The following is a 27916-nucleotide window of genomic DNA, read 5'->3' as shown; positions in this document are numbered from 1 at the left end:
CAATTAGCAAGGGGAGGCAGTGTGAGCTGTAAGTGATCATCACATAACCATATATCACTGAAAATATTTATGTTGTCTAGCTTTTAAACCAGATAATATGAGTATAAACCAGCGGTTTTCAACCTGGGCACAATTTTTCTCCTCTATGAGGTGATAATCTTAAGCTGAGCAACCAGGGAAAGATGAATACCAATGGTAGGCCAAAAAATTTTGAAAACTTCCAGGCAAATTTACAAGATTAACAAAAATTTAAACAATTTCATCATATATAGAATAATTTTACAATTTTCTTATTAAAAAAAGCAATTAGATTACTACATATTTTGATAAGTTTTAACTTTGTATCATCATAACAAAACAAAAAAATCTGAGATTTAACTGGTTTTGTAACAAAGATGCAGAATTAGAACTATTAGCTTATTAAAAACAATTTCTTAACTGGTTGCTTGAGTGGTTCACAAAACTAAATTAATAACTTTAATCTCATCTTTATTTCTGTAACTTTTTGTTACAAATGAAAACTAAAACAGACTGAAGAATATTAAGGAGCTACCTGGTTTTGAAGCTAGACGTCTCATAAATATTATATAAAAGGAACAAAAAGATTGGGAAAAACTACCAAAATCAAGAGTGTAAAAAAACAAACATACTTTTCAAAAGGCATCAACATATGGCACAAAAATTAATGTAACAGAAGAAAAGCCTTGGATGAAGCTTAAATCAACCCATGCAAAAAGAATATAAAAATATGGGGAGGCATTAAAAGTTAGCTTTAATAACATTTGCTTATTTTTTATACACAGTTCCATTTTAAATATTGAAATAGATTTATCCATCATAAAATGTTCTAAAAATACTATATAAGCTATGCATTCCTTACAATGGTAAATGATGTTGTGCATTTAATCCCAAATGGGGTGGATTTTCACTTTGAATTAAAATCGCTCTAAAAATATTTTGTTATAATTATTAGCATGGAAACTTAATATGAAGTCATTTATTCATGTTTTTGTGCCAATAACTACATAATGTCACGTGACATAATTATCATGTCCAAATCATTTGCACAAGAGAGCATTATAAAATATATTAAAACCGATGTCAAATTGTTGGTTAAAAGGTAGTGATATTTACAATCTTTTCCCTGTGATGATTGTAGTTCCTTTTACAACTGTGTAGTTAAAAAACGACTAATAAATGTTGTTCCAGTTAAGAAAGTAAATAGTACTTCCAAAAATTTTACACATTTGAAAAAGCCGAATTTTTACTAGTCATATAAATAAATAAGTTTTAATTATGTTTACATTACAAAAATCCTAAAAATGCTTATTTATATTTAAAAATTAGATAATAAACATTACTATATATTACGATAATTGAAATGCTTTCGATGTCTGCTTATTATGAACATCTATAGAAAATTATTATGCTTTAACCCTGTTGGCTTTTGACTTTGTCTGAGCTTTCCTGCGTGAAAAAAAAAAACAGTTTCTCCATGTTATTCAATTTGGAAAACAGGAATGTTTCAGCATAATTTTACCCATGGGCACAACGTTATGAGGGTTAAAATACAGCCACTATATTTTAACTTTTAATTCATTGTGAGTTATGACAATTTTATTTTGAAACAAATAATTTTTTTAAAATAAATTTCAGAGACAAACATTAAATATATGCTATTTATAGTCACTTTCATAGCTTTAGATGTGGAATGAACTACACATTCAGCAGAAAAAGATGGCAAATATAACTATTTTAACCAATACTGCAATATTTGTAAACAAAATAAATGTATAAGCTTAAAATAATAAAAAAATGATTATGTGAGTGTCTTTGGTGCCTGATGAATACTGTATGATAAATGCAATGAAAACATTGTAATAAAGCATGTATAATTCATCATATAAAAGCATGCATTTAACATGAAGTTTATTTTTTTGGGAAAAGCTATGTATTTGGTAAAATAATGAATGAAGTCTGTTGAAAGTAACTCTCAAAATATGAATCAATATGAGATTCGGATTTCATTCCAAAATATTTAGGTTGTATACAAACAAAATGTATTAAAACAAAAGAACTTTTATATACAGCAAAATAAAATAAAATGAATATTATATGGAGAGTCAAAGTAGACAAATGTTCTTGTTGTTTTAAGCTGAAATACATATAATTTTATGTCAAAGGTAAAAAATAAATGAGTTATAACACTGATTAATAACAAAGATAGCTCACTTAACCAGGGGTCTGTCCAGACAAATTGTGAAAGGTCCGTTTTTCGTGAAATTGTGTAAAAATTACTCACATTCTTTCAACCAGGGTCCGCTTTTATGAATTTGTGCAAATAGGGTCCGTTATTGCAAAAAAAAAAACATTTTCAAGGAGTTTTTAAATTGTAAAGACATACAAGATTATGCTCAACACTGTAAAATTATAATTAAAAAAATTAAATTTTAAAAAATAAACAACAATTGCTGCTTCTAAATTAGAGATGCAACATACAAATATTTGGTATTTAGCCTATACTGCTGAACGCAGAATATTAATTTCGGACGAATAATGGAAGAATTGTCTGCCGAAGACAAAACTTAATTCGTTTACATCCATCTTTCTTGTTTTCTGCCCTGGAAAGGGTTTATTTGATTAATAAAATAATAATGAAGATAAACAAGTTTGTGAAGAGTCCGATTAAAAGAAAAATCATTTTGTGAAGGGTCCGTTTTTAAGTTAAAATATTTTGTGAAGGATCCGTTTTTATGAAAAGATATTTTGTGAAGGGTCCGTGAATGGACCCAAATTTCTTCTAAACAGACCCCTGTTAACAAAGATTAAGTTGAGTTTGAAATAAAAACTAAATATATAATTCATTTGAGAAATTCAGCAAAAAATAGGTACTATGAATAATACATAAGAATTAAGTACATTTTAGTATTTACTTTACACAGCTGTTATAAACATAAAATGACATTATATGTACCAGTATAAATGTAAAACAATATTGGTTCAAAAATTAAAGAAAATTTCATTTTATCATGAAATAGAATTCTACTTTGTATTTGTATTCACTAACAGCCAATAAAATAAAACACAAAGATAATTGTTTTATCTGAAAAATTATCTCAGATAATATTGCAACCAAGAGTAATACCAACTATTTTATCTAGGAGCTAATTAACAATTTCTATTTTCACCAATATTTTAAGAATATCTCTTAACACAAATCAGACTTTAAGAAAGTTTACTTAATTTGAAATACACTTTACATTAGCTAAATTGAACGATCATTGACATTGTATTAGGAACAGGAAAAATTAAACTTTGCTAATCGTAGCTATATCTGAGAAGTAATTTTTTAAAAAAATCAAAAACTTTATTCTTATCTATAGAAATTCTGCTAAGAGCTAAAAAATGAGAAAACTTTTCGAGTTGGATAAATTTAAAAATATATATATACTGGCTCATGACTAAGAAGTAGTGATTCTATTAATATTTATCGGTAACGGAACTTTTTTATACAATCATTACCAAGATCTACAACATAAACATGGTGGTTGTCAGTTATATCAAGACCACTAGGTCGTTTCAACTTTGCATCGTGACTATCAATAACAAACTGTAAATTACCAGACTGATAACTAAAAACCTGAATGAAACTGCCTGATTTTTCACACCGAGTGGCTAAGAGATTTCCTTTCCCATCATATACAATACCCCCATGGTGACCTTTACTCTTTCCCTCTGGATAAATTTCCCTCAAAAATTTCCCAGCTGCACTAAATACTTGAATTCTTGAATCGCTTACGACAACTTCATCTTGTGGACCAACAGTTACAGAACTTATCAGATTGAATGCACCATTTTCAGTACCTTTTTTACCAAATCGAGAGAGAAAACAACCAGAGGAGTCGAAAACAAAAACTGAACAAGCTCCATTATCGGCTATCAATATCTGGCCTTTGCTATTAATAGCAAGATCAATTGGCTCCACAAAATCCACATGAGTGAATTTTTGAATTACAGAACCTTCAAAATCTATCTCTGTGATGTATTTAGATCTCCAATTAGCTATAAACAATGAATTTTTCAGAGAGAGGGCTATACCTGTACCGCTGCGTTCTTCCATTCCAACATTACTTACGTGACGTATCAATTCATAATCACTGGTCAGTGACTTTATTCTACTATTTCCAGTATCAAGAACAAAAATATCACCACTTTTAGAGACTGCTATACCAACCGGCTGCAAGAAATGCAAATCTCCACTACCCCGCAAACCATACTGTGAAATGGGATTTATATGCTCTGATGCTACAAAATGAAAAGGACTATCTTTTATAGGACGATCAAACACGGTTACGTTAAGCTTATAATTGCCAGGTTGTTCAGGGAGGAAATTAATATCGTAGGTGCCATTGTTTCTATCAAGGAGATGGGTTTTGACACTATCACCATTCTCATACCTTAAATCGATGACAACGGGATCGCCCCCATCGGTCTGAGGTGTTCCATGATAATCATAGGTAGTTACACAGGCAGTGGATTCCAAATGAGCAGAGCATGGTTCGACAGCAGCACAACACAAAGCGGGATAAGTGGTACTAGAACGAACTCTGCCAAATTCTCTCAAGGACTTCTCAATGTCACTGGATGCAGAATTGTGTTCACATTCATATTTGAGAAAAGCATTTTCTCTTGGTTCCATTACAGCATTTAGAGAATCCAGCTTTTTATTCAAATCGCTTATCCTGTTGGTTATGTTACGGACTTCGACTTGGTACTGAAGGCCATTGCACTGTTGTTCCACTTTTTCTTTTTCAGATTCAATGATAGACAGTTGATCCACAAGTATTTTCTTTTTATTGTTCCTTAGCTTTTTTACCATTTCTATGAGTTCACAACGCCTCTGCTCTATGGCCGCAGTGATTTCCTGCACTGAACGATTTATGGCTTCAAAGGTTTCATCCGCCGTAGAATCCAACTTTGTTATCTCCTCATTCACATTTTCTGCTGCTTTATTTAATTTGCTGATGCATAAGTGTGCCTTGTATAAAAGAATCTCCGACATCCTCTTTATAGCGATGGAAAATGGTATGACAGTGTGCTGGCCACTCTCAGTGCCATTTCCATGCGCTCCTGTAGTGCACAGTCTACAAAAGACGCAGTCGCATGTCTCGCAAAAAAGAAGTTCTTGTGTAGAATGGAGGGAACATTTAGGAATCACTTCCCTCCTCTGGCGTGACATGAGATCTAAAAGTTGATTGACAAGAAAACTTGGTGGAAGTGCATTAACGCCGCCACGAGGCAAGGGAATCGTTTCCCTGCATATAGGACAGCGAAACGAACCAGCATCTCGCACTCCATTACCAGCAGCTATCCTTTCCAAACAGCTACGGCATACAGTATGGGAACAGGGTAACAATTTCGGAGTATGCTCCTGGCCATCGTACGTGCACAAACAAGTCCCACACGTGAGGAAGCTTTCACTGAAATCTTCATAATCAATAGAAACAGTTTCTACTAGTGTAGATGAAGTCATCCTTTTTTTTCTCTACTCTCTAAGTACCTGCATAAAAAATGAATTATAAGAAACAATAGTACTGTAATATCTGTTGTTTAAAAGAAGTTCAAATTTTTCGTTAAAAAAATCTTTAATCTGTAACTTTGTTTCATATAAACAACAATAATTAAGCAACAGCATCCACAACTCTGATATTATTATAGAATTTCATGTATATTTATAGAGAAAATATGGGCGTGTACTAATTAATAGCAAATGGTAGTGCACGTTTTAACAAAATATCTTTTCAGGTGATAATAAGGAGATAAATGCTGGCTGCTCATTCAGAATTTTTTTACTTAAATTTTTGAGCTGTTATGGAAAAGTGTAATCAAAGATAAAATTTACCTGATAGTAGTTTTTTTTATGAACTTTTATTTATGTACTTTTTTGATGAATAAATAATTTACATGTTTAAAAACAATAAGGAGAAAGATAATTTTGATATTATATTATTTATATGAAAATATTGATTTACAAAATCGCATTATAATAATTTTGAAAACATCAAAAAATTCCAAATTACCCTGTATTATATTTCAAATTCACAATAACATTGTATTTTATCTGTTTCCCATCTTAATTTATGTTTTTAAAGTTTTGATCTAAATTCTAAGCAAATAATTATTTAATTACATAATTACATAACAAATTTAAAAAGCATTTTTTTTATTACCTGCCATCATGTTATAAAAGTAATTACAAGATCAATGTTTAAGCTATGTTCAGATTAATGTTTATAAATGTAAAAATGAAAATTGATTTAAGTTGGGTTTAAACTAATTTAAAAAATGTTTGGAATACATTATTTTAGGCATTGCAAATAATTTTAAAACATAATTTTTTTTAACAATTTCAAAATTTTTTATAGCTAAACAATAATTTTTTTTTATTCATCCAACAACATATGCTAAATAAAATAATTTTATTCATTCATTTTTTATAACTTGAAATTAGTACATGTTTTTTTTTTTAAATTTAACCGATGATATTTAAATTTCAATCATGACTATTGTATAAACAAATCTAAACACATATTTCAATCAACACGATAGCTGAACTGAAACAGATAGTATTTTACGTATTACAAGAACACAATTTTGTTTACAATAAATTTATATTGAGTATCAGCAACTTATATACATATTGTTGATTTAAAGTGCAGTAGAGCTATTTATCAATTTTTCCAGAGTACGAAGCTGACCCAAACCAATAAATTGTTTACTAAGCAATCTTATTTATTACAAAAAAAAAAATCATCTTATAATTAAGACTTCAGAATTTGATTTATCAGATCAGAATTTTTTCTCTTGATTACTTTTGTATTTCTTTTAGTTTGATATTAATCAAATAGTTATAATTTTTTATTTTGTAAGTCACCAATTACCTTCAAATAAAATAATTATATTGAGTAATATAATATAAGAGATATTTTGCAGTCACAAAATTACATTAATTAATAATCTTTTTTTATACGTTTCCTACATAAAATCTGCACTTAAAAGCAAAATGATTGCCACTGGTCTGCCAGTCTAATGAACAGCTAAGCTTTCAAACACGCATTTTTAGTCTAGAGCATTTTTAATGACTAAATTTCATTTTAACAGAATCAGAGATAGGTTGAAAACAAACGAATTTTTTTATAAATTATATTAATTCCTATCAGCATTTAGTCTACCACCAATTAATATGAGATTAAATTAATGCATTTTAACATAATGCATAGCTAGATCTACAGAACATCCATATAAAATACTGAAAATATTAAAATTTTAAACTTATCTATAAGATTTTTAGAGCTATTTTTATTATTTGCAAAAAGGAATTTAAAAAAAAATATACAAAAGTATAAAGTAAAACAGAAATATATTTTTAGTAAAACTATAAATGTTTTTGCTCAATTGTTATTTTTAATTTTTTTTCTTCAAAATATTACTTAATCTGAATGAAAATTTATTGCAATCATAACTGTAATTTTCAGATGTAAATCTTCAATGGTTCTAATATTTTTACTATCATTTTTGGGGAACTAATATCACAACATTAATAAGTCAACTTTTTTATAACCCTTCCAGAATTTATCTTGATAAATTGACACTTAGTACAACTATCCTTCTTTTTGTGCTTTCTAGTGACTTAATCAGATTTATTGAAAAAATGTTTCAGAAGTTGAACTCAAGGTTACTATGAAGAAAAGTTAGCTATATGTAAGCTTTACATAAGATAGATCACAATTTTTCCTAAACATTGCCCCTTAGTACAACAATAATTCCTATTGACTTGTTTAGGTTTATAGAAACACATTTTAAAAGCATAATACCAATCTCTTTAAATATCGATTTGGTGAGGATGATGTCTATGTATAAATTGAATGGTTCACCAATTTTTCAAAATACTCCTTCAGTGATGTAAATAAATCCCTATATGTTACAAAATTATCATGCTGATTATACATGTGCTAACACAGGAATAAAAGAGAAGTACGGCCAACATACATAATTAGTAAAAACGTGTAATAAATTTCTGATAAATAAAGCTGTAAGCTAACAAATCACTAATATTTAAAAATATTTACTGAGATTGTTGCTTTTAAATTATTGAAGAACAAAATCTGCTGTTAAAGCTAATGCTATAAAACTCATTCTTCGTGATGCATCCCTAGAACCGAATGGCTAGAGGGTAATTAAAAGTTTAGTAATAAGCTTATAATTTATGGATCTAATTTAGTGTAAATTTGATTAAGGACATGCATCACAAATATTGAGTCAATAGATTGCAGTAGTAGTACTTTATATGCATCGTACTAGAGCTGCACAATAAACAATTGATGACAGTCAAGGAAACATTCCAGAGAATGATCTGAAGACATGCCATCACAATTTTGATCCTCTGCAGAGGTGTTGCCCCCCTCCCCCATTCTTGGTTTAGTAGCTCGAGAACACGTGTGTTGATAGATTTTAATTCAGTATGTAATCATGCAAGGCCTAAATATGAGAGGTCATAATCATTGAAATATAACATCTGAAAGGGCAAAATTCAACTTATATAATGAAGTAACAATGTAATAAATTAAAAAAGAAAAACATTTAACTAAATTGGAGAACTAGAAGCTTAACTAAATTGGAGAAACTAATTGGAACATTTGAACTCATTAATAATTTGAAAGTATATTTAAAAATTTTATTTAAATGTAAGCAGACATGTAATTGCAGATAGAAGAAATTATTTCACTTTTTTTCTTTCTTTTCAAGACATGTTTTTTCCTTCTTTTTAATACTTACTTACTTTTCTTCTTTTTTTGTTGTACAGGAAGGATTGTACAAAAGTAACATTTATAAAGTTTAAAAAGATAATTTTTTTTTTAATCTAATTCTTCTTACCAACACATAAAAGAATATTGAAAAAAATAACATATTCCTTCGTTTTTGCTCTTGCAAGTCATAATATAAATATATAAAATATAAAAAAATAAATAAAATGAAAAGTCAAAAATAAAACTGTGAAATTTACGGAAATAACTGAAAAAAGATTGATGATATACGACATTATTTACAACGAAATCTCACAAATTGGATGTGCGAAAAAGGGGTTAATTCAAAGTATCGAGGTTCATGTGGTGTAATAAATATTATCGTATAAAAAAAGAGCAAGATTTATAAAAATATGTGAAAATCAGTAGTGATAATTGCCAAAAAAATTTATTAGAAAGAAAATAGAATTATAGTGCCAAATAGTGAACACTCAGAAGCACGATTTGAATCTCTTGTATCATAATAATATCGGTATCATGATAATGTTGAGATAACTGCAAAAATATATATATATCGAACTGTCGCATGGATTTGTCGCAAATCGAGTGCGTCAAATATAATTACTCAAATGTCTGATTCAAACTTCGCATGTCCTAATGGTATCATAATTTAAAAAAACCAGTGGAAATCAATTTTATTAACTGCAAAAAATGGAACGGTTAAAAACAGAGATTTAGGATGGTTTAAAGAGAGTTGAAAATTTATTACTGATATGCGCTACTTGAAATTCTTAATACATTAAAAATTAAATCAATTTAATTGTAGCCAAATTAAAAAAAAAAGGAGCGAGTACATCATACTGATTAAATAATACTTCTGTTACAAATCAGAATTTTCAACAAAATTTCTACTCAGTGAAATAAAAGTTTTAAAAAAATGAGGGAAAAAAAAATTTTTTTTTCTCATGAACAATGAAAAAAAAAAATAATAATTTTCTTGCAAACAATCTTTTAAATGTTTGCCATTGCGGAATTATTTTTTTAAATTATGAATTTTATACTTTTGTGTTTGCTTCAGTAGTACCTTAATTTCAGCTTAACTAATTATGGAATTTTTTTCAAACTCGTGTTCTTGAAGTTCATTAGAAGTTGCGTTTTTCTCTAACAAATCTGCGTAAAAAGAAAAAAAGTTATGGAAAAAGTTATAAAGTTATTAGAATGTGAGCTCGGGAAGAAAAACAGAGGGTGGGTAAAGGCGGAATAAATGCCTCGTAATTGAAATTTTGCATAAGTAACAAAATTTACATTTTTGATTAGTGGAACTCTGAGAAAATTTTGGCAGAATATAAATAATTGATTCATGGAAATTTGCAAATCAACGGTCATTCACGAATTAGTAGAAAAATCACATACCTGTGTAAATTTTAAGTAGTGTTAATTAACCATAAAAAAATACTAAAAATTTGTAGTAAAATACTAATCATAAGCATGAAATTTATGTAATCATAACTTGGCACTGTTTGTAAATGAAATTACTCCGCAGATATCATTATATATAAAATTTCATTTTTTTTTTAAACAATGCTGCAAAAAAATTCATAAACAGAAGTTTAATGTATTTTCTTACTAAGGACATATAACTGTCTATAGAGACAGAATATAGTGTAATATATGTACAAAAAGACCAATATGAATTTCCTTAACTAAAATTTTTAAAAACAGTCTGGAAATAGTCTAATTTTTAGACTAGAATTTTTTGAAAGAAGGGATATAGAAAGAAGAAAGAATTGAGACATGAAAAAAGCACATTAACAAAAAAAATAAAAGCATCATCCTAAATAACTTTTGATCGAATGATCGGATCTTGTTGTTCTAGGACTCAATCTTAATGGTTCTGAAGGGTGACCTCAAATATGCTTCAAAATCAGACACAAAAATGTAATAACTCTGAATAAGCACACTCTTTTTCAATGTATTCTGATTTCTGATCCCTATAGATTGGTCAGGAGAAGAGTTCAATGCTTGGCTTTTTGCGTATTTCATCATAACTCGAAAACTTTTTTAAGCGAATTGAAACATTTTGGCACATAACTATACAAGTTGTTTATACAAAGATAATTCCATGCAATAAATAGCTTTTAACAAATATTTATTATTTTGTATCATTGTAATTAATAATAGTCTAATAAAATTTGAATTTACAAGGCTAAAAAACAAAATGTGAGCAAAATTAATTGAATAGTTCCTGAGAAGTCGAATCTTTAGAACAAGACTTTTTAAAAATTCGATTTCTCAGGAACTATTTGACCGATTTCCCTCAGATTTTCCATTTCGCCATGAAAAATTACATTCCTTAAAAGATGTAAAGAATTTTATACCATACAATTCAAAATTTTTTGACTATTATTAAATAAAATAATCAATATAATATAATAGATATTTATTCAGAAAAAGTACATTTTTGTGTCTGATTTTTAACTTAAAATATTGTCTGCACTAATTAATTAGCATATTTTAGGTTAAGATTGAGTCCTAGAACAGGAAGATCCAATCATTAGATCAAAAGTTCTTTAGGGTGGTCCATTTATTTTTAAGAACATTGTACATATAGAAATGGAAAGCTATTAATTCCTTATTGCTTCTTAGTTAGTAAATTACGAAAAGAGATTTATAGTGTCATGACTTAGAATAGGTAATGTCATAATAAATTTCTTAAGCACATATAACCCTCTGAGCATTTATCCAGGCTTTTAACAAATTTTAAGCAGTAAGTTTTCTTGCATGAAAAACTAGTTTGCCCCATGTTATTCAATGGATGAGCATGCAGTGCACAGCATAAATTTTTCAGTATAATTTACCCCTCATTCACAATGTTTTAGGGGTTAAATAGTTTTTAAAACCAACAAAAAAATAAATATTTTAGTGCATAATACTCAAGTTAAAAATCAATCAAGAAAAATTAAAATACAATAAAAAAATTAATGAAAAGCAAAACACATATTTTTTCTTAATGAACAATAAATTGATGACATATCTATATAAAAGAAAGAAATAATTGTAAACTAAGCGAATTATTACAAACCTTAATCAATAAGACACCTTACTGCTATGAAGTAATTTTCTAGCTTCTTACAAGCCTGCAATAAAATATTCAAATATATGAATAAAAGATTTTTTAAAAAATTAAGGTTACTATAACAAGCTATTTACATAAGGCCTGATTTCAGACTCCAAAAACTAAATTCAGACTAGAGAATGAAATAAGGCATCATATAAATCATATGAAAAGAAATATAAAACTTGCATTGGAATAATTTGGCGAATTGTCATATTGGGTAATCATGACAATTGGTGGTGCCATTCTCAAAATCTTGACTGTTATGTTGAAGTGCATGTTCCAACCAATCCAAGGAAGTCTGTGAGAGAAATTGCGCTAATGCAAAATGGAGAAACATATGTACATCTAGTTTTGTTTACAAGTAGGCAACACATAAAATCAGAACGTTAGTGAAAGTGTACAGCATAGAAAGTGTAAACAAGAAATGTGTTTTTGAGTGGTGGCACTATATATAAATTAGTAATCAAATAGATAAAAAAAAGTTACTCAAGTTTAGAATATAATGCCGGCATGCTATACAACATTGTGTAAAAAAAAAAAACTGTTGTTTAAGAAAGATATGTAAAATTAGACATAAATAATCCTCAATATATTTGGCATTAACATTTAACAAAAATCTGTACAATTTAGATCATTAAAGAGCTTAAAAATTTGACTTTCTAGAATATCACATAATTTTTACATTTATTTTTAGCTGATTGTCTTTAATAAAAAATGGTTCCAGTAAATATTTTTATTACTCTTTAATTCAATAATCATTTAAATTTCGTTATCTTAAGAATCATAGACTTTAATTTGAACAATAAATCGTATATTTTTTTAAATATATAATATCATATATAATGTCTTAGTTCAAATTAAAAATCCTACATTAAAGTCTGATATTAGAACGTTAAAATTCAAGACCAAAACAGTCTAAACATTTTACAAGATTTTTAAAATGGAATACCATATTTTTCTAAGTTCAAGTTGACCTTTTACGAGGTGTGACAATTAAATAACTGGACTTGTCTTAATTGAAAACATTTTACAAATACCTTTTAGTCCCCTTCAACATAATCCCTTTATCTATCAATACATCACAGCATATGAGTTTTCTACTGTTCATTAGATGTCCCCTTCCTCAGAAAGTCTCCTGTTTTTGCCTTCACCTCATCTATACAATGAAAATTTGTTTCCTTCAATGCATCTTTCACTTTCAGAAGCAGGTAGAAGTCACATGGCACAAGGTCTTCTGAGTACATTAATGTGTTTGTTTACCAAGAACTGTTTCACAGACAGCGAATTGTGAGCCGGAGTGCAAAATCCACACATTGCTGCTCCACAAATCTGGCCTTTTCTTCTTCACTCTTTTTTTAAGTTTTCTTAGGAACATAACGTAGTACTGCTGGTTAACTGCTTCATCTTGAGGTACCCATTCTATCATGATTATATCATAAATATCGAGGAAAAAATATGATGGGCATGGCTTTCAGTTTGGACTTGCTCATTTGGTCCTTGGTGATATGGGAGTTTGACAGTGCATGGATCGACGTTTAGTTTCAGAGTTGCAATGAAAAATCCACGTCTTGTCACATGTGGTGACTTTTTCATCAATTCAGGATCTTCTGCGAAGCTTCCCATGATGTCGTAGCAAATCTCTGTCATATGAAATTCTTCTGTCAAATTTTTTATATTCTAAATTTGTTCGTAATATCTAACATCACTCGAACACTTTAATGTCAGTCTTCACACTAGATTTCATTTATCATTAAATGTTTTTATCAGTTTTTGAAGTCACAGGATGGCCAGTATGTTCATCATCTTCAAAAAACTCTAAATCCTCTAAAAATCATTTATGCCATTTCAAAAACTTGACCACTAGTCATGCAATTATTTCTAAGCACCTCCTTCAAAAATTTAAAGCATTTAGTTGGCACTTTTTTTTTTAAGTTCCCAAGGAATTTCAAATTAATGTGCAGTTATATTTTAAACTTCTCATGATTGTGATGCTTTAACCAAACATCTAACTGAAGCAAAGATAAAAAAAAACGAACTAAACTAGTAAGAGGGACAGAATAACATGCCATCTGCACCGTAAGCATCAAGGTTAACTACATTCTATTTATACTCCCCCACACCAAGCTGCATGCACAGTCGGTTATTTAACTATCACACCTCGTATATTCAGCTTCAAAATAATGAATATTGCAATTATTGAGTGTATAAGTCAGTCTTGTAATTTCCACTAGTTAACAAATTTTAAGCTATATATAAAACACACATATTCAAAGATCATGAACAGAAAAAAAATTAAACAAAATAAATAACAATAAATAATAGTAAACAAAATAAATAATAGTAAACAAAAGACTCAAAGATGTAATACAATCCTTTGTAATAATGTATAATTTTCACATTGGTACTGCAAACAAAGTGTATAAAATCAAAACTGATAACTATTTTTAGATTTTTCCTATTAATAATACTAATTCAAATGAAATAAATAATTTTGTGTCCAAATGTATAACTTGATGGTTCCCAACTTTCAATGTAATATCGGAGTTCAAAACTCAACTTTCGTACTGGAAAGTACAATAACATAGAAAAAATCAGCCTAGTTTAAAAGTTGACTTCTTGCAAGAGTGCTTAATGTAACGACAAAAACTGGAGTTAGTTGGGCCACTTTTCAGTTTGTATTTTTTAGCTCATTAAAAAAATATCCAAATAGTTAAGATTTTTTTTTTCTACAAGACTATTTGCCTACTTCTCCCCTTTCAGTTTTTAAAAAATGCTTTGTTGAAATTTTCTTATATTAATTTTTTGTAAACATTATTGAAAAATGGACCGTTCACATAAGGTCCACCTCAGATATTCAGAAACAATATTGAAGGACAAATGTTATCCAATTCACTAATTGAAATACTTTTGTTAGCATTGATGTGTGAAATTTGTTTTTAAAAGCTAATAAAGTAGTAAAATAAATCTTCAATTTAAAAAAAAAATCTTTTTTTACTGCCAACAGTTATAAAAATTATTTATTGAATTTCATAAAAACACATTTTTGGCACTCATACTAATTAATTTCATAGAGAAAAACATGATGTTAAAGTATAAAATTATTTATAACAAATTAGTGCAATAAAAAGACATAGCAAACTATAGCTATGCAATGAAAAGTCTGATATTTCTTGAACGAGGTTTAGGAAAAATAAGAATATCATCTTCATGTAACATTTGCTGGATTTAAAAAAAAAATTTAAAAAAAAACATTTTTATCATCACACAAATGTAATTCATTATTGAGCATTAAAACACAGACACAATCTAAAAATTTTATGCTGGAAAAGTTTTGTTCTTAATCATAATTCCTTAAAAAGAATTTAAGTTTGATAATTTGTTTTGTTTTTTTAATTTCTTGCACAAGAAGAAATAGCAAACACAGCAAATTTTAAGTTTTTAGGATTGAAGGTAGATAATTCTATTTAAGTCATCTTTCTTACCCAATTGTTTTAGAACTATTTTCTAAATTTTGTTTAAGAAAAAAGTTTAGAATACATGAGACACCATCTATTTTACTAAATTGAGTCAAATTTCAAAATGGTCCACAAATTATAGTTTCGGCACAAAAAAAATTTAATACTTCATGAAAATAGCTTGTTGTTAAAGAATGATTCACATCGTACATATAAAAATCAATGAATATACATATCAAAAATCAGGTAATTAACATCGATAATTATTATGAAAAAGACAAAATAATTTGAAACTACATATGGCCTTCTTATAAAACTATTTGATGGCCACAAAGAATAATTACTTCTATATCTCTAATTCTAAAAAAGTTATGAATTACATGGTAAATTCATAAAACCAATGAGAATACAAATAAAAACAGATAATTATATAGTTATGTATATAAAAATAACTCTCAGAAACATAGTACTTAGAATAGCCTTCCTAAAATCGATTTTGTTTGATGGCCATAAAAATTATAATTAGTACAGCAATTTCAAAAACAGTTATAAAATATACAGTTAATTATAAAAAAAAATATCTGCGAGTAGAGCAAACATTTACAATTAAGTAGTTCAGTGTGTTTCATAATCAATTAATTAATATAAAAAAGAAACTTACACTATTATGCTTTTCCAAAAGACTAGAATTTCTATGGACTAAATATTTTTCCAAATACCTATTCATTATTCCAATGCAAGTCTTGCAAACTCCCTGAAATAATGACAAAGTTCAGTTAAAAATTCACAATAGTATTTTTATAAGGCAGAACTGCAATTCTCTTGTAAAGTTCATTAAAGCATTGATGAACTGTTTTATCATCCTGGTGTATAAATCAACTTTTCAAACACTCAAAATTTTACCAAAACCAGGGAGTAGACTTATAAATCAGCAATAAAGTCGGACAATTGCTTATCTTGAAATATCGATGCATTATAAACAATATATATCAATTACTCTGAATCAAGTAAATCCTTTGAAAAACTATTTTTAATAAGTTTTATAGAATTAATTTTATATTTTCTCTTTGCATATAAATGTTTTTTAGAAACACTTCTTTATTACAATACTATTTGAGGAGGCTTAATGGTCTCTCTATTTGAGGGCCAATATATCATATTGAGAGAGAAAGTGGGGAAATATTTTTACATGAGAACAATTTATAAACTTGATAATCATTCTATGCTTTCTTATGTTTACAAATCCTGAATACCACATTATTACAGAGCCTAGAAAATTGAAATTGGCATTTATAATATATTAGTTACGTTGTACAGATTTCATTTTAAAATTTATAAGTAGGAATCTTTTTTCTTCTTCTTCCAAACATTTATTAAGAGGCCTATACTCACACAGTCTTGGATTTTAGGTAAGATTTTTGATGTGTTTTCTTCTTTCTATTTTTTATTTTTGTATTAGACAAACTTGAGATTATATAGTTCTATTCAAATACGTAATACCTTTCAAAAAGGGTGAAAAATAAAGATGCAGCTTTATTAGATTGGGAGAAATAATGCTTGATAATTTTTAGTATTTCTGTGAATTTTTCTTCAAAATTTTGTAGCAATAAAATTATGTGATTTGCAGTTTAGAGTAAATAATTTAAAACTACATATTTAGACAGCTTTTAGATTTTTAAAAATTTTATTCCAGTTTAAACTGATGAAAACTGATTTGGAAAAGGCTAAAAAATTATCATAAAGTTAATGTGCATAAAAACAAAGAAATTTATTAGAAATCTAAAAATAGACAACTAAATGCAATTTAATTATTTTTTAAAAACTGCTGATTGCAGAAACTTATTGTCATAATTTTGTCAGTAAAAATTAAAAGAGAATTTAAAATACCACATGCTTCATTTTTCAAATTCTGATTGGATGAAGTTCTGGTATTTTGCATGCATTGAAAGATACAGGGGTGATTGTGAGCCCAACACAAAAATCCTGAAAATTTCTCGAGTAAAATCATTAATGACACACTTCAAAAAATGTTTTAAAAATTTAAATCATTGATATTTTTAAAACATGAAATTCTAAATAAATTATATGCAAATTAATAATTATGCAAAAGTTTACTTTTATCTCTAATCACATTTATTATTCTACCAGAAAAAATATTTACAGATGAAAGAGAAGGAAAATTGAATATATATTTTGAATAGTTTTAATTGTAAGATTTCTAACATTATTGTTCAATAATTCTGAAATTATAAAATCAAAATGTTGTGGTTTAAATTATATCCATATGCAAGAAAAAAAAGAGCAGCAGTTCTTTTTTTCTTCTTTTCACTATATCATTCCCACTGCTTATAATAAATAATTACAAAAGAATGCATGGAATCATCAGCTTGAGAAAACTAACATCTAATAACACTTAGATAAGAAAAAAGCAGATGTAGTAATTCAATGATTTTAATAGTTCCTTTCTTGTACAGTAATAACTCACTCAGATCTATTGATTAAATATTGCACAAAGCGTTTTTGAAATAATTATTAGTTTATATTAATTGCATGGTATCAATTTGAAAAAAATGCAAAATATTCTACACAAAATTCAAAAATCTAATTGAAAATATAAAACCCAATCATATAAATTAGATTTTGCTTAAACTACAAATGTGCTATTTTAGTTTATAACAACATTTAAAATTGTCATGGAAAATAGAAAATATTTATTTTTTAAAGATATCACAAAACTTATAAATGTTAAAAATAATTCAACTAAGATAAATAAGTTATTCCTTAATTGTCGAAAGGTATATTACAAACAAAGGAGAAAAAAATCATCAAAACAAAGAGAATGAACAAGTGCACAATGAGTCTATAAAAATGTAAATAAATATCATCATACAAATAAATTTAAATACGATCTAGATATAATAATAGCATAATTAATAACGTCACAAACCACTTGTAAAATTTTAAAAAAAAGTGAATATCGTTTAGTTGAAATTATCCATTAACAAAAGTTGATTGACTTCTACGTAGCAAAATAAAAGAACGTATACATAATACGGAATTACATAATATATTCCGAATTTTAACTGCTTTCAACCTGTTTTGTTGGCATTTGAAAATATCGCCGAGTCGCATAAACAATGTACACATCCAATTCTACAGAAAAACTATTACACAAAGATAAATGTGGTCTTTCTGATTTTCGTTCTATTCTGTGACTTTCACATTATAAAGGTATTTTTGATCATAGCAACCACTACATAACACTAACGAAACTGGTTGGAATTCACTTTCTAACAAATACCTGGTAAAAATAAGACAAGATTTATAACTTAGTTCAGATGATAAACACAAACTACATACACATAAACAGCTCCATCGTCAGTGTTATTGTGTTGCAGCTCCGCGCCATCTGCTTTCAACCTTCAAGCCAAAACGAAATCTACTTCCTCTCGTCTCTTTCGCTTTCGAATCGCTGTTGTTGTAACTGGGCAAAACCGTCACTCAGCTGAGATAAAGGTTGCCAGAAATAAAAATTACGCTGCTGTGGCAATATTTACGGCGCTGATACTCCTAACCGAGTGAACGCATTTTTCAAGAAACAGATAAATATACCGCACGCATGAAATTTCAGAAAATACGATCTGTTTTTGTTAAATTGAAATATGTAACTACTAAATTACATCACAATTTGAAGTTCTTCATATTGAAGATGACATGGAATTTCAACGCATAAAATAATGAGAATAACTTCAAATAAATAAACAAATTATCATTTGATTTACAATAAAAACAAAGTTGAACAATACATAAGAATTCCACTCCGAAAATTTTACTAGGAATAATATTTACCTTTTATTTTAATTAATAAGCTGAGTTTTAAATATGTTTACTAAATTCATAAACTTAGATAAAACAATAAAATAAATTATTTCAAAACTAACTAGACTAATACATTTCCAACCTGACGAGTACCATACAACACATTTCGTTTAATGTTTACTTGTCGCAAGAAATCAGGATCGCAGTAAATGCTGTTTACTAGTTAAATTTAGTAGGAATAACACGACCTGTGACGTAGGCTATAGTATACCCAATTTGCAGACGCGATTACCATTACTTACATAAATGAATTTTTTTAATTACTGGGTTCCGCTCACTGCTAACTGTCGCTCGTCAACTCTAGGTATTAACTCAACTCAATTAATTTAAAGTGCGCTTCGCGATCAGAACTCACTTCGCTCTGTCTTGTTTAGTACTTCATCTTTTGCACTTTAATACTTTATATAATTTATTTTAATTACATTAGATGGGCTAGGCTCTTTTTCGTTGTCGCTCTCCAACCCAAGTAATTTTTTTTTCTTTTTTCAAATTGCATTCACCCAGTGAAGTCACAAGAGGAAGGGATTACCAATAAAATGGCGTAAAACCAAGATATTGAAATTGATTGATATCCGTTTATAAAAAAAGCGCAACTTTACAATTTAATTATCTAAAACTAATGGGAAACTTAAATTAAGACGCATATTATTTATCCAAAGAGACTGCAGAAGAATATAATTCTACCGCTAATATTTTCTCTAAACTAAATATGTAGCTGGAAAAAAATAAAGGAAAGAAATTTTTTAAGTTTTACAATTTCATCATTTATTTCGAAGAAAAAGAAAGAAAAAAAACAAGGCTTCGTGACACTTTTGGGAACATTTAAAATCAAACAAGTTTTTTAAATCTATCTGTACTTCTTACTAATCTCGAATTTAAAATTTCGCCTACTTTCGGTCATCCTCTATGCCTTTAGAAATTGAATTTTGTTGACTCGATTTTTTTCCGAATTTAAGACACAAAAAATATAAATTTTTAATGCATTTATATGAATGCAATGTAAATTAATGAATTTATTTTTTTTGTCTTATTATTTTCATTGTATTTGAGGGAGACATTAAAAAAAAAGTGTTGATTTATTTTAAATTATATCATTTTTACATTCATTTCAGATGAGTTAGTTTAGAATCTATTTATTTCAGGAAGTTACTATAGTTTTCGTCAAATGTAATTTGGCATGTAGTTAAGTTATTTGCTCCTGGAAAAAAAAACTCATTTTATTGTAATAATTTTTTGCAAAACTCATTTGCTTAAAGCAGCTGTTGTTAACATTAAAGTACTATTTGAATGTAAAAAAATAATTATAATGTAAATCGATGTTATTTATTTATTTATAAAAGTATATAGAGATAAAACAACGCGTGCAAATTGGTTTAGCGAATCTGAAGAGCAAATAAAAATTTTACCTATTATTTTACATCATATTGAACAAGTTTTTCATTATAATAGTCCATTTTAACGGTCTTCTAATACGCAGAGTTATAAAATGTAATCGTTTCAGATATATATAATGGGCTATAAAAGAATGAAAGCGATTCAAGATTTTATTTTACTGTCTGTTATATCATCATGATGCATTTAATAATATAAATAAAAAAATGTTTATCAATGCAAAATAGGTTTTTTTTGTTGTTGTCATTTTTAGCTGTAGTTATAAATATCATTTCAAAGATTTTTTAATTACTGATAGAATAACTACTTTAATTAACAAAAATTTTGGCCCACTGCTCTTGTTTCCTAATTAACACCTGATGCTTTTTCTAATTTCATTTGACCACCTTGTTTTTGGTAGGTGATAGGTAGTATAAGTAATTATAATAAAATTTGGAAGAAAAAAAAGCAAATAATATTTTGTTTAGTTTTGATTCCATGAAAAACGAAAAATCAAATGAGTGGAAAACGAGGAACGTTTATTTAGAGTAAGTATCAACAAAGGCTATCAACATCATGCTAGTAAATAACAGGAGAATCAAAATCGGTTGAAGTTATTTGGGGAAAAAATAACATCATAAAGAATAAAATGTACCACTCTGCATAGACATATGAAATGATCTTGATACGGTATTGCGAATAAGATCAAAAGTGAGTAATATTGATGGCACTGAGAGAGAATTAAACATTTATAATGGCAATGGGTTGGCTAATGACCATTATAGTTCGAAAAATTGACGATCGGTGGATTTAAAATATCTTAGACATCCTCGTGACATCAAATGATTATTTCTAGATGTACAAAAAAACAAGGGTCCCAGATTTATTAAAAGATAAATTTTTGCGGATATGTCTAATATCCACAGTATTTAAATTGTTTATTTGACTGGTTTCGGTCTAAAAATAGTTTAAGGGATAAATCATACATCGCGAAAATTTAATTCATTAGCATATTTTGATAATTCAATGCGCATATTAAAACGACGGGGGAAAAAAGCAAATAAATTGTAATTGACTGTATTGCTGTAACAATATGTTTAAACATGCATTTATTTTAATGAGTACAAAAATGCATAAAACTCGACCGTTATTGTTTGAAGAATCACATTTCATGCAATTATTGTTCATAAACTAAATTAAATTTTTATTGAATGCATAGAATTTTCTAAACATTTTTTATTCGTTTCAAAAAATAAAGTTTACGCTTATAATTTCTGAAAATACCTAGTTTTTTCCTCCGAATCCAAATGGAAATCTGCAACTGTATTGGTAAATTTCCGAACTTTTTTTAAATCGGAGTTAATTCTTTTTAATTTTTTTTTATGAAATTTAAACTTTATTCGCAATGAATTGGAATTAAAATGAATTTAAAAAGCTTTTAAAAAAATTCTTGTTTCGCACAGAAAAAAAAATTTAATTGCAAACTTTTTGTTTGCTATCACATTTTTTTAACTACCTTTTCTTCCTTCGTTATTATTAAATGAAGAAATTTAAATCTCCACAAATGTTCATTGTCCAATGACAACGTAAGTTTGAATCGTTTACTAACTTCTACAAGCAGAATTTTTCATCCTAAAGAATTCATGGCGAGTTAAAATTCGAACCAATTTTCGACTAACCAGCGATCTCAAATTTCCATTGGAACTCCATGTCTGATAACGTGATAGCAAACTTGGAGTTATTAATAACGTTCAATAGTTTCCTGATCGCAAGTCCGCTGGAAGTCGAATTTATATCGCCATTTTATGGCCCAATAGAAATTATCGTCAATCAAAATATTGACCATTTTCCTATGAATTTGAAAGCTTAAATTTTCATTGTAGCTATGACCCTGATGCCATTACGAACTGAACTTCTTTCCCAAATAGAGTGAGCATAACTGATCGACAATCGAAATTTTGACTTAATTAAAAGATATAAAATTGAAAAGAAGAAAATAACAAAATAAAAATTTTAAAATTTAATGTTTTCAAATAGATAAAAAATTTTTTTTTTTTTATCAAACTAAATGTTTTCAAATAGATAATAAAAAAGAGAAAAATTTTATCTTTGCCAGACCTGAAATTAAAAACTTAAGGCCATTTCCATGATAGCCTTTCCCATCACCAAAATTCTTAAGTTCATTTTCGAAACTGATGATGCCAAATTTCATTCGTCTTAATTCTAACAAAAACATAATTATTTTCTTCTTTACTTGAATTTGAAAAAAGATGTTTTCAACATATTAGTTCTTTTTTTTTTTAAATTAGCTAGTTAATATTTTTTAAGCCTCAGCTAATGTAAACAAAAGTGTTAAAAAAAAAAGTCACAACAATATTTCAAACGATTTTGACCTTGTTCCTAAACTTGTAATGGAGTGAAGCGTGAGGTTATGCGAAAAAATTCTGATGACGTTACTCGAACAGTTATGATATGAAAAAGAGGAGGAAAAATATTTGAAAAGAAAAGTTCATTAATTAGAAAAGTTTCTTATTTTTATTTTTTAAAGACCTTGACTGCATGAATAGAAACATTTTTTCCAGATTGTTTATATTTTAAATGAACAACAACTGTTATCTGTTAAGTTTTTAAATTTATTTTTAAAAGGCAATACGCATTCAGCACTAGAAACAATTTCAATGATTTTCTTAAAAGGTTTCTTTGAATCGCTAATTAGCATATTTAATGCGATCATTTATAAAACAAGTCTAGTTTTCATGTGCTTTTTAACTAAATGAATTTAAGTTAATGAATGAATTTATTAGCTTCTAAAAATTGCTAATAAATTAAAGAAATATTCTTCTATCGGCTATGGCATTGAACTGCCATTGTAAAGAACTGAGGTTCGATCCTCAGTGGTGTCCTGATGGCTACCCAGCTTCAGATCGATGCGTTCCAACTTTCCTAAGAAATAAAGACGGCTTGTTCGTAATGCCGACTACATAGCCACTAATTGCGAACGAAATTGCAGAGCCTTAACTTCCATGCCTATAATGGACTGCTTTAATTTAATTCTGTAAACATATTTTAATTTTACAGATGATTATTTTTTAAAATTCATATTTCTTGTTATATCCTTGCTCATAGTGGTACACTTTAAGATCAACTAATTTTTTGCTCAAAACCGCCAATTTTGCCAAAAAAATAGTATTTTTCTACAATGATAATAATAGTAAAACATTCGCATACATCCTAACTGAAACAAGTCGTAATCAATTGTTTCTTAATGATATTATTTCTTAATTTATCAATTGTCAATTGTTGTTATTTATCAATTCTTAAATTTTCAATTGTTTCTTAATTTATATTTTTTCAATAAAATAAGAACGTTCCACCTTCTGCTCACTCCGCTCATCAACCCTAATGATTACTTCGCTTCCATCATTGTTCTTCTCTTTTTTAACAAAGAGGTGGAGTCACCAGATGAAATGTTCTGGAACTCCTGATTTTCCTGAGAGTTTGACACCAACTCGAACTCCAGCACCGACCTGCACTCAATTGAAATTTCAACCTAAGTTGTTAAATAATCGTTAATTTCAAATAATTAAGTTGGTTCGAAAAGTAATTTTGTTTTCTTCCAACAGAGGGCATAAATAATATTTTTCACAGCCGATTTCAAATGTAATCCGCATGATCATTACATACTTTGATTACTGATATAGCACGGCTTATTTGTGAAAAGTGTTAGGTAGGTGCTCTTTTAAATATGGAAAGTAGAAAGCGACATTTTCGGCATGTTTTACTTTTTTACTATGGAAAAGTTAAAAATGCTGTTAAAGCAAGAAATTTTTTTTCCTGATATCATTTATGGAGAAGACGTATTTACAGAACTACATCTATCAATAACTCACACGCACAATAGCACATATATAAACGTCTTAAGACTAAAAAATTATTACATATATATATTTTTTTTAATTTATGAACTAGGTAACTATTACAGTGATACATTAAATTCAATCGAATTATTTTTAAATAACTTAACTAAATAAACTTGGTTTTGGAATTAATAAATTAAAAGATAGCTTATTAATCATCCGTTTATCAATAAGGATCAGATGGGGCAAAGTGGGTATAAATTAAACAAACACCTATTTTCTCCTTTTAAATTGAGATAATTTGAATACTTTTAAAGACAGTTGCTGGGATTGCGGCAAGAATTTTTATTTCAGTTTTAGAAACTGATAAAAAAAATTATGTTTGCAAACTATACCTGCTTATGATCAACTTGTACAGTATGAATAGTTTAAGTTTTTGATGAACTTTCTTCTAATATCATTAAAAATTGGCAAAAACTATTAATCTTAGTCCAAATTTGTAGAGGGATATCAAAAAAACAGATCTACATAGAAATTTAGGAATAAATGTCAAATTTCGATTTATGTCGATTTTTCGATGTTTGGAAAAGTGGGTAAGCTTTTAAGTATTGTATCGTGCTAAGTATTATGCTTCTTTTTTTTCAATACTTCAATTAAACATGTAGACTCAAAAACGTTCAAATGTGTTATTATGATGAAATTAAATGTGTTATTATGATGAATAATAATTTAAATAATTGTCAATCGAGAATTTTGTTTACATAATTACAAAATGTTTGTCGAAATAATTTTCATAAAATTAAAATCTTTCTTTTATTTTTATTTTTTTATTTTTAACATCACTTTTAACTAACCGGGTATAATCGAAAAATTTTTCCATCACCGATTCTTGCAAAATTTTCTTCGATTCTCCAGCTCTAGTTTTTCACAAAAAAAGAAAGATTATTTAGTTATTACAATTTTAAATGCAAAAATTTATCAATACGTTAATTGTTACCAAATGAATGTTTACCTGCATTTGAAAAATAATCAACAATGCATAAAAAAAATATTTTAACTTACAAAAACAGAAAGTGTGACGCAAGAAAAAGAAATAAATGAAAAGCAATATTATTGGTCAGCAAGACATGTATCCAGGGGCCGTGCTAAAGGACTTCAAATTATTAGCTAGAAAATTAACCAGATTTCGAAATTATTAGCTAGAGGCAGAAAAAAAAACTTTTTATGATTGATTTTTCCGGTAAAAAACTTCAAATTAAAATTCAAATTTACTGTAAATTGAGTTATTTTATAAATGCAAATTCAAATCGAGAGTTATTTTGCAGTTGGGGAGGAATAAATGAGCAATGAACGGGAAAGAAATAGAAAGTTATTTTATTAGGTTATTTGGGGTTAATTTTTGTAAGATTAAAAAAAAAGTATTTTATCGCTTGATTCAGCAAGGAACATGTTAATCTGTATTTTACAGAAGTTTGTCTCGTGCTTGCATTAATCTCTCTTGTTACGTATGCTTACATTATCTGCACTTTATATAATTCTATTAGCTTATGCAACGTATCTGACGGAAATAACTGTAATCGTAAAATAGTATATAGAATTTGTTCAGAAAAATTCCTCTTGAATTTTTTTTATTGTATTTTATTTTTTTAGGATCGAGGGAAATATATACATTTTTTTCGGTAGAAAAAATCATTCGCCAATACTTTCGCCAAAACAGAATTTTTTCGTTGAATTTACGATTTAATCGCATTTGGCGTTGTGGCGAATGCTTAGCCCTGTATGTCATTCTAACAAATAGGAATCGGTCAAATAAGAAACTGTGTGTATTTACTTCTCTTGAATTATTAAGTGTTTTATATTTTTAAAAAGTTCATTATGCATGCTAATATTTATGTCTAGAAAATTATTCTCTCTCTTTCTTCATCAACTCAGTGTGTACTTGTAAAATAAATATCTTGGGAAAGTTAATTAAATTTACGTACAACAATGGGTACTGATTACTTTAAAGTGAATGGTAATCATTTAAAGCACGAAAAAATAAACTTAAAATTACAGTAACTTTCCGACAAATTGTAATTATGAAAAAAACTTTAAAAAAAAAAACTGTTAAGTTTGTAAACAAAACTGGTCCCTTTCGCGTGTCAAATTTCAATTATGTAGTTACATTTCTGCAAGCTGAAGAGCGGCTGATGTGGTACTTTTAACTACAAGTTTAACAGTTTATAATTCTTGAATTGATTATAAAACTTTAAATTTTTTATCTATTGTACTCCCGGTATATTTTTCTAAACTTCTTAGTAGTTTCAAGTTTTTACAGTTATAGTTGTGTTTTCTCAGAACACACATTGTTTCTAATGAATTCAGAGCCTTCGAATTGTAGCCACATCTCAGAAAATATGACATGAAGAAGAAAAATTTAGCTACGAAACACATCGAAAATTGGTTATTATTATTTCATGGTTACTATTATTTCATGGCTAACGTTTCGGACGAAATTTGAATTCATGTTTGCTAAGTAATAAAACGTAAATACAGTTTAGTTATGTCAATATAATTTCGTAAATTTCATACAATTGGGCTCTCACTTGTCATAATGAGACACTGGACACTGGGAGAAGGATCTCTCGCTTGAGCTTTTAGCAGTTAGTAATTTTTTTAGAGTGCTACTTAAATTTTGCAGACAATAGAAGGAAGAAAAAACAACTTTAAAATATTTTCCATTTATTATTTCATATCTGGAAAAGACAAGTAGTAATGTTCGATTCGTAAATGATACCCAAGTCACTCAGAACTGGGGGAAGGAATTGGCGTCCGTCTGTAATTCAAAATCACCGCGGTATATTGCGATAGTGAAAAAAAAACGAACTATGAAAGAAAAGTTCTTTGTGTTTCTAAAAGGAACGTTTCCAGACTTGCTATTTCTGTTAGATCCTGTTTATTTGCTCTACAAAAAGAAAAGACGAGTTTATAAGCAAAGAAATTGAAAATCTCACACGAAGTACTCCCGCATTAGAATTGTTTAGTTCGTTTCGTATTCCATTTAAGGAAAGAAAAAAAAAAGGTTATTAACCGATAAGATCGTTTGCAGATGACGAAGTCTACAATAATGATTGTTCTTAAAAAGAATTTTCGTTTAAAATTTTTTTGTCAATTGAATTACTCCCTCTTAGTCTCTGAGTATTTGATGGATAAGAATGAGATGCATTCACGTTTGTAATTAATGTGCAGTTTAATTTTAGTAAAACTCGAATTCGTAATGACCTGAACGAGTTTTCCCTTGTTGTTTCTCCCATGTTAACCCACCACGAAATTGGAGTACAGTATAAACATAGTTTTTCAAAGCTTTTTCGCCAAGAAAAATTAACAAAAAAATTAAACAATTAGATTAAATTGATAAAGATAAAATTATCAAAACGTCTGCCGTTTTCTCAG

The 27916-nt window shown here is 27.9% G+C and overlaps 1 protein-coding gene across 4 annotated transcripts; it reads right to left on the bottom strand.

Annotated features, from left to right (window-relative positions):
• Positions 1-2596: 2596 nt before the first annotated feature.
• On the bottom strand, positions 2597-18957 carry LOC107444743 (tripartite motif-containing protein 2). 4 transcript variants are annotated; one of them, XM_016058964.3, is made up of 4 exons: positions 18738-18957; positions 16039-16131; positions 11887-11941; positions 2597-5560 (listed from the first exon to the last, which is right to left on the bottom strand). In XM_016058964.3, the coding sequence occupies exon 4, from the start codon at positions 5531-5533 to the stop codon at positions 3488-3490; it is 2046 nt and encodes a 681-aa protein (XP_015914450.1). In that variant the 5' UTR covers positions 5534-5560; positions 11887-11941; positions 16039-16131; positions 18738-18957; the 3' UTR covers positions 2597-3487. The 4 variants fall into 4 exon arrangements, with proteins under 4 accessions (XP_015914450.1, XP_015914451.1, XP_042906098.1 ...); XM_016058965.3 differs by having other exon boundaries at positions 18679-18815; XM_043050164.2 differs by having other exon boundaries at positions 18325-18788.
• Positions 18958-27916: the final 8959 nt, after the last annotated feature.

This window comes from Parasteatoda tepidariorum, chromosome 4 (genome assembly GCF_043381705.1).
Source record: "Parasteatoda tepidariorum isolate YZ-2023 chromosome 4, CAS_Ptep_4.0, whole genome shotgun sequence".
Classification (NCBI taxonomy): domain Eukaryota; kingdom Metazoa; phylum Arthropoda; class Arachnida; order Araneae; family Theridiidae; genus Parasteatoda; species Parasteatoda tepidariorum.
Note: the sequence above shows the minus strand (reverse complement) of the source record. Positions and strands in the feature narration are given on the sequence as shown.